Genomic DNA, 13,887 nt, shown 5'->3' with positions numbered 1-13,887 from the left:
TGAAAAGCAAGCAAGGAAAGCAAAATAAGGCATTAGCATGACCGCACCCGGCTAGCCATGCCTTTCTGGTGTACCAGCTCCGAGAGAAGCCTCTCATGTACGACCTCCCTTTTTCGCTGGCCTGCTGTCAGGTTGTTCTGGTCCCAGCTCTTTCACCCGTAGCTTTTCCGCCAAAGTTCTCCTCTCAAACGGCTCTTGAACAAGAGATTTTACCGAGTTCGGGTTGGGTCCTGCAGTAGCGCTAGTGCTCGCCATTTTGGCTTTGTAAAAATGGCGTCGTACGGACTAGCCCTGACCTTAGCAAGCTCGCTTGGGGCGATAAAATTGTCGCCCATAGCGAAAGGGATTTGAGGACGCTGATTGGCTAAATGTTATGTCATGCGTTCATATCTTAAATTAGCAATTGGTTAAACAGTTACACAGACCCGCCTCCTCTGGGCGATTTCTCCATCGCCCCAGAGCTGCAGAAGCATGACAGGAGACGTGTAGGAAAAGGATATATCTTGCACGGATGATTTTCTATCATATTTTACACATATTACTGGGTGTATCCCAAATGTCAAACAAACAGATATTAACAATTTGTATGATTTATTATTATTGATATTATTTATTTATGTATGTATTTATTTATTGTGACTCAAGGGGGGGCGGTGCCCTAGCGCCATCTATTGGCCAGCCGCCACTGGTTTACACTGAGGGCCCTTTTTTTCAACTTAAGATGCTTCTTATTGTTTTTAAGGATTAATAAGACTGGGCAGTTTAATATATAGATCTCGAGAGATATGTGTGTGTGTGTGTGTGTGTGTGTGTGTGTGTGTGTGTGTGTGTGTGTGTGTGTGTTCATATATATAAACCTACAAGCGGATTTGCTGCTCATTCAAGGAATGGACTTCTTGATTCACTGTAAGTTCTGTGTAAAATCAGTGTTCTGTAAAATGAAAACTCAATAAAAAAGAAAAATATAAAAATAGCATAAAATGAAAAAAATTAAGGTAAATTCAAGTACAAGTTTTTTTCCTCGCCTCCAGCAGCACTGTTGTGGGAAAAAAAAATCAGAAGGAGGAAGACAAAGAAGGGTAACTGACACTAAAATGCATTATTTTATTATATAAAAGCTACAACATTAAAACTATTTTCTAATCAGTAGTTAATTTATATGATATGGAAAAAGAAGGGGTCTGCAAGGGGACAAATGCATAAATGAATGCTATGTTCAAATGGTTTTCATGTCTACAGTGTTAGTATTGGTTTGCTCTATGTTATGTAGCTGCTGCTCTTCCTGAAAGCCTTCAGTGAGTCGGAGCAGACCAAGCTAGCCATTCTGACAGGAATCCTGCTGGCCAACAGTGCCCTGCCACCTCCCATCATCACCAGCCTCTTCACTGAAAATGTGGTCAAAGAAGGTGAAAATACAACTCTACGACTACTCTACTCTCCAGATATGATAGCTGCCTTATAGCATATCTAACAGGGACCAGTAGAGATGGAAAGACGTTTATAGTGGAATTTGTACATAAATATAAATGCCCCAAATGTGTAATTTCTAAGAGGAAATTTCTTTAGAGCTGATTTGATGTTAAGCCGACAAATTAATTAAGATTTTAAAATATGAAACTACTCATGTAAGTGGGTGATGGGGTAGCCAAAGATACACACAAAAAAGAAAATATGCCATAAATTCTCAAATTTCGTCAGGGGCCTTTATATAACTCATCTGAACCAGAGCTAGAACTTATTTTGAAAAAATAATTCTGTATGTCACAAGCAGGTTTTTATTTCTGATTTCTCCTGTTCAAAAGTAAGTTTGACTTCAAGACCTCATCCATTTTGCCTATTATCTCGAAGACAGCAGTAATATCCATTTCCATAGCCCAACAACAGAGTCATGTTCACCAATCTGCCACACTACCTTTTCTTTTTGACAAGAATTCTGTTTCCATTTATGAATTATTTCCAGGCTACTCTTACTCTGCTGTTTTTTATTTTAAGCACTGTTAGCTACCGCTAACGAAACTCAACACTTTCTCTAAAGCGTTGTTAGTCCCCTTGCTGAAAACAGGAACTGTTGGGAATCAATAATAGATCAGAACAGTGAAAAAAAAAGAAAAGCAGATGTGAATAAAATGTAGCTTCACACCAAAGAGAAATTGAAAATCTTGAAAAAAATTCTTTACTTGAAGGTATTGTTTTATAAGATGTGTGTGTCATAGTGCAGAAATGAGAGCACCTTCCTTTCATTAGATTTGACTGTACCTCAAAGAAATATTTTGTTAACTGAAGAGGAAAGATTGTTTCTCCAAATTGACTTTTTGCAGGGATATCTGCATCCTTTGCTGTGAAGATGTTCAAAGCATGGATCTCAGAGAAGGATGCCAATTCAGTAACGTCATCATTGAGGAAAGCAAACCTTGATAAAAGACTTTTGGTAAGAAAGATCGGATTACCAGAGTGTGGTGATGAGCTCCATCTGTTTCTCTAGAATTAGCATCAGAGAGTTATCATGTAGGGAACCAATGCTGGAATGCAGAGACAACCCTTTTCTCTGTTTTCTCTGACACCAATTAATGAAATACTTCTGTCTTTCAACTTTATGACAGCCCAGATTTATGCAAAGGCAAGCTTTTTTGCATTGTGGAGTCTAGACAAATTGGCCAACCTGCTTAAACAGTTTGTGATCTGTGATGTTTCTGCTTATTGTATGTACTGTGTTGCTTTCTATCATCTTTGATTAACCATATCATCCCAGCAGCAACATATATCCAATGATCAGACTAAATGCTAGTTTTGGGTGAATTTAATTACTATTTTCTTTAGTCGATGGCCCAATGGACATCTTCCCAACCCTTCCAATTTCCCCAGCAGATTCCTTTATTCATCTTCCACTCCAAGTTTCCACCCGGGGTCACATTTCTCCTGTGTGACTCCTCAGTGAGTGAGAAAAGAAAAAGAGAAAGAAGTACTCAAGCAAATTTCAGATTTTCTGGAAAGAATACCTGTTGTTTGTTTCAGACAGTTTTAAAAGAAATGGGCCTGTATTTTGTAAAATCTATTGTGCTGATTCTTCTGTTCCTCACCGTTGGCAGTCACTCTGAGAGGCTGACAAACTCAGTGGCATGCACAGATTCTGTAAAGGGCAGGGGCAAAAGGTTAATTAATTAATTAAATCTAATGATTGTTAGTTCTTGTTGGAGGTGCAAATTATTCGGCATTATTTCACAAAATAAAAGTCAATTGAAAATAATTCAACATAAATATGCTGCTGCAGTGTTTATTAGTTTTATTTTTTATTTTAATTTTTTGAAAACACCAGAATGCCTCTTTTTAGGTCTTCAAGGTTGGCAAGTCTGTCAATAGGTAGTGCAAATAAGGCCTCAAAACTTTTGTTAGTGAAAGTGTTGTAATTAATGAGATCATAAACACCATACGTGCATTTTAGATGAATTAAATGTATACACTTTGAAATAAAATAATGTAAGATGTAAATCAAATTGTATGTAAATGTGGACATGACAGGGTTTTTTGTTAGCAAACATTGTGATTGGTTCTATAGAATTGATCCTTCTGCACGTAAGTGCTGTTGGTTCAGTAGTAAAAATAAACCTCAGGCAGCAAGTGGAGCCTTTACGGAAGAGGATTAGGGCCACATGTGATTTTTTTTCTTAGTTCTGACTTTAAAGTCAGAATTCTTAGATTAAAGTCAGAATTCTGACTTTTTTCTCAGAATTCTGAGATTAAAGTCAGAATTCTGAGAAAAAAGTCAGAATTCTGAGAAGAAAGTCAGAATTCTGAGAATAAAGTCATGTGCAGACTTCTGACTTTATTCTCTGAATTCTGACTTTAATCTCAGAATTCTGACTTTAAAGTCAGAACAAAAAAAAAATTCACATGTGGCCCTAATCCTCTTCCGTAAGCCTTTGCATGATGCCAGTTAATCTACTCTCTTCTGCCTCTCTAATGTAATCTACATTATGTTTGACTTTTGATTGGATTTCTTCCTTTCCTCTGAGTCCTTTTCTATGCCCTGTCAATCACATTCCTCAGTCTTGTATTCTTCTTTCAGGAAACCACTTCCTCCTGTCGATGTTTGACTTTGTGTAGGTGCTATGGTCACTGTCATTGTCAATGATAACAAAAAAGTAATTAAGTGTTAACATGCTCTGATAAGTACCCAAAAGTAAAAAAAATAAATAAAAATAAAAATAAAAAAATTTAAAGATATTGTTTGATTGTCATTTTGGTAAAAGTGAAAGTCACAGCGCGCAGGTGGTCAAGTGGTTGGAGCGCATGCCATAGACGCAGCTGACCCCGGTTCGATTCCGGCTGGAGGTCCTTTGCTGCATGTCACATCCCCCTCTCTCTCCCATATTTCCTATCTGTCTACTGCTTAATAAAGGTGTCTATGAAAGTCACAAAGTTTTCAATATTAAACGTATTTTTCCTGACCGAAGTGTATTTAAGTATCAAAGTACAAGTAAGAGTAAGATAAACATAAATGTATACAAATGTTTACAGGGTATACTATGGGCTGACTAGATCCGATATTCAGCCTTTTTTTCTGATTGTCAGTATCTGTTTTTTTTATGTTTTTATTTCTGGTTTCCAATAAAATAAATGTATTTTAAAAAAAAACTCTTCTAATTTGGCTCTGATGCAGCATATCATCTGCAAGGTTTTAGTAATGAAAGTTATGAAATATATTAGTGAGCGAGTAAGAAGTACAATACTTATACAACCGCACATATTTCCACACTATCTATCTATGTAGTTTCTGTTTGTCCTTTCTTCCAGCAGATGAGTTGTTATTTTTTCCCCTCAAGCAATGGAATTTATTTTGTTTTGTTTTCACCCATGTCGACCTCAGGAGCTGTTTCCTACTAGCAAGCAGAATGTGGAGCATTTCTCCAAGTACTTCAACGAAGCTGGCCTCAAGGAGCTGTCGGACTTCCTGCGTGTGCAGCAAAGCCTGGGAACCCGTAAAGAGCTGCAGAAAGAACTGCAGGAGCGCCTGTCCCAGCAATGCCCCATCAGAGAAGTACAGACTGCTGTTGGAGTCATAAAGTCAGTGTCATCACAGTTTGAGCTGGGCCTTACTCTGTGTGTGTGTGTGTGTGCGTGTGTGTGTGTGTGTGTGTGTGTGTGTGTGTGTGTGTGTTTGTGTGTGTGTGTTCAGATTGTGGTGTATCTGAAGGAGGAGATGAAGAGGAACGAGCTGCAGGAGCAAGCTGTGATTGGGTTATTGTGGACCTGCCTGATGAACGCTGTGGAGTGGAACAAGAAGGAGGAGCTGGTCACTGAACAGGCTCTGAAGCACCTCAAGGTAGGTCACACACAGCTGATCACAGTGCTGCACAGTACAAGAAAGTGTCCCACATCAGCTCATACATTCTTTCCACTGCAGTCAATAGAGCTTCTGACAGAGGCCGTTTTTAGAGGCTGTTCAAAAATTCTGTGTGCTCCAGCTTCAAAATGAACAGGAAACAGCTATAAGGCATGTATTTTAAAGGTGTAATATGCAAGTTTTTACTACCCAATGTTACAACATCAGATAGTGCCCTTGGTAACGTTGCTGGTCACTATGATCGATGATTTGGCCACCTTGCCACGTGAGTTCTGGTTTCCACCCCTTGTTGTATCAATTTTGTTTTGTCTGTATTAAAGCTGTATCCCGTGGACTATTATTTGTTATGTTTGCTAACACTGTCATTATGATCAGACAGTAGAATAAGATACAGGTCAGCTGTGTAAAAATCCACTGTCTGTGGGACCACCCAGTGGCCCATTTGCAAGGCGCAGTGCCTGCTCTCACCTGGTCAGATGAACCTGGTTCAAGCTCAAACTCAAACTGTAAACAATGGCGGAGAGGCAGGGGTGCTTGGGCTGGCGATGGAGTAAAACGTGTTTTGTTCGAGCTCCCGTCGAACTCCTTTTTTTGTCTTAAGTTAATAAGAGTGCTGCACAATAAAACAATGGCGGAGAGACAACAGCAGAAAAGTGCCCCACCATTGCCCATGTCAAAGGAAAGAAAAAAGAAGAATGAAGAAGAAAAGCAGTGTAAAAACAAAGAATTGCGCTGAGACAGAAAAAAACCTAGGATAAATATCGGAGCGTCATTTCAGAGATGGAGGGAGCTGCAGGATTTGTAAGGACTCAAGAGTGACGCAGAGTTGACCGCTTTTCTGCTGGACAAGTAAGGACCCCTGCTTGATATTTGTTTCATTCTATTTTTCATAGCGTATATCGCCAATGTTGCAGTCGAGCTACGTAGCTTGTTGGTGAATCTGGCTCGTCAGCTTGTATGCTAACTCCAGTGTTTAGCTTAGTCTTTATGGCTACTGGTTAGCAAAAGTGTCTTTCAAGTGACCAGGCAGTTATAACATTAGTTTGTGTTCAGGACGCTCTGAAGTGGTTGAATTGGTTTGGAGAAATAATGTTACTCATGCTTCAGAAAGGCAGCAATCGCAAAAATGTTGCACCAGGTAATGATTACCTGGTAACTCCATCTACCCCGATGTGAGGAATATTGTTTGTTACTCGAGATATCTACAGTGATTGGCATGAGGCACTCGTCATTGTAATTTAGTTGTATTGGTCAGAAATAGAACAATCAGGGCTTATTTTGTTGTTATTTTGAATGCGCCATCTTGGTTATCTGGTGTCCTGTTACCGTGGTTACAAGCCTGCTCGTGCACGGCAGGCTCCTCTGTGGGAGGGGCTTAGAAGGCAGGGCTGCAGCAGCAGAGATGAAGAAGGAAGGACCTGGGAGCTGTGCTCATTCAAATATTCTGGCTAAGTCCACTTTTTTCTCATGATTCCAGACTGTATCTTTAACCCTGATATTCATCCAGATATTATTTTATAATTTCAATAACTGACACGTTTTGTTGATACAAATAAAACAGTGTCAAATGTTATCTAAATAGCCATACAGGAAGTTTGTTAGTGACAGCAGCCTGTTAGCATAGCAGCAGCAGCTTCTGTCCTGCATCTGTCACAGAGGATCCATTCAGGCCCAGTACTGCTGTGTAGGCCCAGCACACAAACACTGTGGTTTTGCGGTAAAACAGAGGAAAATCGAGTGGAAGTGTAATATACACTTGTGGTTACATGTGGATAGCAGAGGTAACGGTTGAGTAAAGGCCCAGTATGTTGGACTTACAGAGATCTAAAGGCAGAATATTCTTAATTATCAGTTTATAATCACTTTAAACTAGGACTCATGTTTCTATACCTTAGATCAGTTGGTTGCAATGCCACTAAATCCTACACACTGGACCTTTAAGATAAACGCACATCTGTTCTGTACTATGCAAAGCATCTAGTTTTTGCTTTTGGTTGGTGTTGGTATAAGTATTGGCGAGAGTATAAAAAGTCATTCTTGAGTAAAACTAAAGACAGTGAAATAGTTCTTTGGTTAAAGTGAAAGTCTCCCATACGAGTAGTAATTGAGTTATTCTCTTAAAGTATCTAATGTTAATTGTAAGTAGTCATTTTCTGCCAGTAAATGCAAGCATCAAAAGTGCATCTAAAATGTAATGTATACACATATTTACATGTATGATTATACTGTATACTATGTATAGGAGCTAAGCAGAGGTGCATAAAGTACTTGAAAAAAATAACTAAGTAAAAGTAAAAGTACCATAACTGAAAATGACTTTGGTAAAAGTAAAAGTCACCCATAAGAAAATTACTTGAGTAAAAGTCTTAAAGTAGCTCACATTAAATGTACTTAAGTATCTTGTGAAAAAATTTACTTTTGATAGTTTACTACAAGAATGAGTAAAGTACAGAGTATTTTTAGAGTACTGTAAAATACCAAATAATAGCCAGGGCGTTTATTTGTTTCAATCACTTAACAGACCAGGCGGCAATTTGGTCCAGGCATTTAATTCCTTCCTCACAAAAATCCGGGATGAAAATGTGACAAACTTCACCAGCTTCTCTGTGAATTCTGGCATCCCTCTGGGCAATAGTTGTCTTCTGCAAGTGAAGTTGTTGTGGCAGAGGAAACGATTCAGCCAACCAGCACTCGCTGCAAACTCCTCATCTCTGCTGTCACTCACAGTGGCATACATTTGTTTCGCCGTCGCCCTGATCACTGTGCGGGACAGTCTCTCGTGGCGTGCCTGTTTGCAGATAACTCATATCCGCATGTTTATCTCAAGCTCCTCGCTAGCCTTCTTCCTCCCTCCACCAGGCAGCCTGGCCCTGTTGCTGTCCTCCTTGGACAGACGCTGAAGCTCAGTTTTATTTTTTCGCCAATTTCTCACTCTCTTGAGGTCGTATTCTTCCTCGAGTTAAAAAAAATAAAATTAGACCCGGCATTTATTTGGAACCGGCGGTTATTTATCAAAATATACACCTGCACCCGGCGTTTAAAGTGGATCCTGTGGTTAATTGAAACCCGGATATTATTTGGTAATTTATGGTATGCATAAAAAGAAGCAAAACAACCAAAAATGGTTATCCCCTTGTTCTCTTATGTCACTTTCAGGTGAAGGTGTCCTCTCGCCCGTTCCAGATAATCCTTTGATGATTAACTATATGTCTATTTTAATTTGTAACGTGTAAAGAGGTGGCAAACGTCAAAGTAACGAAGTAAAAGTATATTTTTTAACTTTTAAATGTAGTAGAGTAAAAGTAAAAGTAAAGTAAAATACAGATCCTCAAAAAAACTACTTAAGTTACTATCCACCTCTGGAGCTAAGCCAACACTTAAAGCTACTGAGTTGCTTCCTGCCAGATTATTTAATTGGCACACTAATTAACTAGCTTGTGATTGATCCACGCTTCGACACAGTTTCTGTATTGAACACTATCCCTTTATTGTCCATTGTGTGTGTTCATTCAAAGATCAAACTTAAAACCCCTCCTTTGTAAACGAAACAAAAATAACATCAATTTAGCAACATGTCTCAGCTTCAGCCACAGCGTGAGCGTGTGCGTCTGTGTTAGCGGTCAGAAACTATTTACCTGTCAAAGCGGAAACACCTGCCCGGGCAAAAGGTTAGTTCCTATTTATAACATTGGAGCCAATTACAAACAGCGACATCCAATAACATAAATTACAAAGCAAAAAATATTATGATTAATGTTATGATTATCTGTTCCAAAATTCATTATTTTTGTGATTATCAGAATCAGTGTCTTCTTCTTAGTTACGGTGATTATGATGCAGTATATAATCTGTAAAGTAACTAAAATTATCAAGTAAAGATAATTGAGCAAAAAGTAAAATATTTGCCTCCAAAAATTAGTCTAGTAGAAAGTGGCAGAAAATTAAGAATACTCAAAGTACAAGTAATTAAAAATTGGAAGTACTTAGTTTCATTCCATCACTGTATTGGCTTCACACTGTTATAATTGTTCTCATCATTTATTGAAAGATAACAACCATTATACCGAAGTGTTACAAGATTCCTACAATCATAGATTAAGATGAATTTAATGTTTAGCGAACAGGATTTCAGGATCTTTATCAGTGTTGTTACAATACTGGAATTTCTAACGACAATAAATGCCTTGAAAAGTATTGGCCTGTCACTCAAGGTTCTTGCTAACTATGCGGCTTACAACCGTCACCTTAATTAGTTTGTGATACTGCTCAGCTTCCGTTCTGAGGAGTGTTAGCATTTATTCACAGAAAGTGGTCCAAACTGTAAACACACTACACTGTTGGATCCACTCCTACAACATTACTTTTACTAACTTCATACTCATCTCGTGTGTGTGTGTGTGTGTGTGTGTGTGTGTGTGTGTGTGTGTGTGTGTGACAGCAAGTAAGCACAGCTGATACCTGTGTGTGCATATGTACGGCAGACAATGAGTATAGAAACAGTTTAAAATATTCATTCAAAAGCAATATGTATGGACAAATCTAGAATTTTGACTAATCCATAGCACGTGTTTTAACACATCAGTACAAACATAATGTTCTAGCCACCATATTGCCATAGGCTTCCATACAGGCATTAGCAGTGCTATTGCAGGTATTGGAAAAGCTATTTTGGACCAAGTGAAGATACAAGCTAGTCTTCATTTGAAGTAATTGAGCTATAACAACACCTTATTACCTTTGCTGAAAGTCTGAAGCTACATTACATCCTCCTAAGGAACAGGCTTACAACATTGATGCTACATGAGGGCCACTGGGAAATGTACTGTATTTAAACTAAAAGTGTTGCCACATTTTGCTACATTAAAGGCTATGTGTTTACTTGATATTAGTTTAGTATTAATAGATATCTCCCACCATAGTCCAAAACATGTAGGTTAGGTTAACTGGCAAATTCTTATTCCCTATGGTGGAATTGTAAATGTGAATGGTTGTCTCTGTCAGTGACATCTCAGCACACTACCCCCAGCTTTGGTTTTGGTATAAATATTATTTTTAGTATTGGCATTAATTTGGGTTTTTGTATCAGATTTACAGTTAGCCTTGGTATTAAAAATGGGATTAAAATGACTGTTGTAAATGAGACTTCAGGTGTTCAGTGTGTGACTATGTTTATGCTCTTTGTCAGCACTATGCTCCTCTGCTGGCAGTATTCAGCACTCAGGGGCAGTCTGAGCTTGTGCTGCTCCTGAAGATCCAGGAGTACTGCTATGACAACATCCACTTCATGAAGTCCTTCTCAAAGATAGTGGTGCTCTTCTACAAAGGTCAGCATCATGTACTGCATCAAGTATCTCAGTTGTACCCTCCTGCATCTTTGGTCCTTATGTTTCTTTCCAGGTGTGTTGTGTGTTGTGTGTCCATGAGCAGAATTTTAAAGCTTGCTGAACTGAATGTTTCTCTCTTTAAACATAGCTGATGTCCTTAGTGAGGAGGCCATCTTGAAGTGGTACAAAGTTGCCCATGGTGCCAAAGGGAAGAGTGTCTTCTTGGAACAGATGAAGAAGTTTGTCGAGTGGCTCCAGAGTGCTGAAGAAGGCAATAACAATATTACTTATTATTATTTATTTCATGTTCTCTACACCTGTCAGGGGTGTTTGTTAGTACTGCAACCAAACATGGACATTCATGGATAGATATTTAATAAAGTTTAACGATTTCTGCTCTAAGGGTATATTCTACAGATAAAGATACTTCCTTATTTTTGTTTTGTTTTGTTTTTAAATTATGATTTAATATATACTTGGATAGCATTATTAAAAGCAGTATTAAAAGTCAGGCTTTAACTATGTATAGGCCCAGGCCCATAAAACAGAATATACCTTGGGTGCCTAACATCCACTGGATTAGACAGATGTATTTATCAGTCAGCAAAAAAAGTGTACAAGAAAAATGTTACTAAGAAATCAAATAAAAGTGTCTTACACCTTATTGAGTTGAAAATGCTCTTTTTACCTGCCAGGCTTTCTGAGATTTATAGGATTTAACAGTTATTCCTGAATCACTTTTTATCAAGTTGAAAACGCCATTGGACATTTAATTCCTTCACAATTCAATATATTGAAAGAAAAGTTATTGGCCGATTTTTCACTTGTTTAAAAGTAAAAACAAAAAACATTGAAAAAATATGACTTTGTGATTTAATCATTTATGGATGAAATCATATTTACTATTTGTGATTTATGCTAATTTTGAAGCACAAAACAGAGTATTGAGTAATGAGTGACTAATAAGTAACCATCAGATGGAGCTGTTGTCTGAAGCTGTCTTTTCTTCCTGCACACAGAGTCAGAGTCAGAGGGGGAGGAGGGCTAGAGGAGGAGCAGCAGGAGGCCTTGTGCTCTGTGTCCTGTGGCCTGTATGACAATGTAGCAGCTAGTTAACATGTTGTGTAGAGTCCATCTGGGCTAAGACGGGGGCACTCAAACACCAGCAACCACAGAACCTCTGCCCTCCATCAGGTAACCAACAAGTCTGAAAACTAGAGATAGGAGCATGACCTTTTGCAGTAGAGTTTTAACAGGTCAAATGGATGTAACTTGGCAATACTCGTCCTTTTATTAATAAACTGGTTTTATATGTCTATGCGTACGTGCTCCATTTCTCCATTAGTTAAACACAAATCCATTCACAGAGGGAGCTTTTCAATTGTAACCTTCAGTACATGCATAACATTGATTTCATTCTTCATTGCTACAAATAACATACTGATATTGTGAAGGCGAGAGATACACTGGTTCACCACAAAAACAGTCATTTAAAGTTTACTTTTGCTGTATCTTTTATTTATCTCTATCTTTACTTTTGTCTGGCACCAGCATTTCAGTTACATCCCTCAGACTGTCACTGAACTTTTCAACAGAGAGGTAACTGTGTCTGTGGCACACAATTAGAAGAAATTAAACACTGTAGCATAGACAAAGAAAAAAATGGATATCAAAAATAGAAATAAATACAAAATTAAAATAAGAAAACTAATACAAAATATATTAAATAACAATATAATAGATTCATAATTATTTAAAAAATGCACCTTTGGAAAGAGTCAGGATAGGTAGGCCTATAATAATAAGTGTGTAAATAAAAAAAATCCATCCACCCGAAAACGCTCTTTTGTGTTTTCGTATGAAAGCGCACATGTATTGCATCGTTTTGGCCGACCGTCCACACGGATCCTGAAAATGCAGTGACTGAAAATGCACTTTTTTGAAAACGGGTCTCAGGGTGGAAAAATCTGAAAACGCAGCCCTCCCGTTCTCGTGCGGACGGCGAATCCTTGGGGGGGAATCCGCATACTTTCCAAAACGATGACGCCATCGCCCCACCCCGCTGAACACCCGCAATGTCTCATAACAACAACAACAACAACAATGCCGGACTACTGAGGGGTGTACTGCGAAGCCAGTTTAGTGGGTTAGCGAGGTATGTTGAGTCTAAAGCCAGGCTTCCCTGTACTACCAGGTTATGTTCAGAGTTTCAGCTTAAAATCGGCTATAAAAGCACCGCTGTTTCACTGTGTAACACCATTCATTGAGAGCCCGGTGGACCTGGGAGCAAGAATAATTCCAGCAGCACTACGACGTGAGCGGCTTCTTCGAGATCGCGCTGATCCGCTGGCATTTCCTGATGAAATTCTCTATGAGCGATATAGATTTTCAGCCGAGGGAATACGGTACATTTGCTCACTTATTGAGCCGAGTGTCAGGAATGCCACTCGAAGAAGCTGTGCGCTCACTGTCGGGCAAACTGTTTGTGTAGCCCTTCATTTTTTTGCCACAGGAACCTACTTACATTCAGTTGGTGATGCAGAAAATCTGAGTAAGAACACACACTGACAAAATGATGGGGCAGCTTGGCTACATACCACTTTGAATGATGTTTTTTGTATTTGGCTCTAACTTGCTGCCATGTCCGACTGCTGCTTCCACATCTTAATAAAATGCAATATGAAATATTAATTAGGCCAACCTAGTATTTATTTGTCACAGATAATGAGTAAAGTTAATTATTTCTTTGATGTGTCCATGAATAAACTGATGAACTGATCAATGTTTCACCCGTTGTAGGGCAGTGTACGCCCAAACACAAATCTTACAGGCTTGAGCTATTTTCACTGTCAAAAAGGTCTTTATTGTCATTGTACAGGGACAGTAGCCTCATTTGCTTGTTCATCCCGACACAGTAATACAAAAAACACTGAACATTTATAGCCGACGCACACTCAGCCTCGCTTTCAATAAAACACACACGCGCATTCTGAGATCAGTAAAATGTGAAAACAATATAGACATCATTCAAAAATGAAAAATGATAGTTATTGCTTCAGTTTATTTATTTTTTAAATGGGTTAATATGTAAAAGTTGCATAATGTTGAGCTTTCAGAAATTAAAACACCAAGAGCTTAATATAATATTGATCATAATATTAATCATTGTTAACTTACGCATTTACACGGTCAGCACTTTTCTGCCAGCAGCCCTCCCTCGCT

The 13,887-nt window shown here is 38.5% G+C and overlaps 1 protein-coding gene across 6 annotated transcripts in view; it reads left to right on the top strand.

The window, feature by feature from the left end:
• Positions 1 to 11,980, top strand: part of bzw2 (basic leucine zipper and W2 domains 2) — a 78,721-nt gene extending 66,741 nt beyond the window's left edge. For all 6 annotated transcript variants that reach the window (XM_030412913.1, XM_030412911.1, XM_030412914.1 and 3 more), the window contains 7 exons: positions 1,271 to 1,406; positions 2,319 to 2,428; positions 4,865 to 5,035; positions 5,174 to 5,320; positions 10,527 to 10,665; positions 10,814 to 10,936; positions 11,685 to 11,980. In XM_030412913.1, the coding sequence (XP_030268773.1) occupies positions 1,271 to 1,406; positions 2,319 to 2,428; positions 4,865 to 5,035; positions 5,174 to 5,320; positions 10,527 to 10,665; positions 10,814 to 10,936; positions 11,685 to 11,713 (855 nt within the window). In that variant the 3' untranslated portion in view covers positions 11,714 to 11,980. The remainder of the gene's footprint in view (positions 1 to 1,270; positions 1,407 to 2,318; positions 2,429 to 4,864; positions 5,036 to 5,173; positions 5,321 to 10,526; positions 10,666 to 10,813; positions 10,937 to 11,684) is intronic.
• Positions 11,981 to 13,887: the final 1,907 nt, after the last annotated feature.

Source organism: Sparus aurata, chromosome 3, assembly GCF_900880675.1.
Source record: "Sparus aurata chromosome 3, fSpaAur1.1, whole genome shotgun sequence".
Lineage (NCBI taxonomy): Eukaryota > Metazoa > Chordata > Actinopteri > Spariformes > Sparidae > Sparus > Sparus aurata.
Note: the sequence above shows the minus strand (reverse complement) of the source record. Positions and strands in the feature narration are given on the sequence as shown.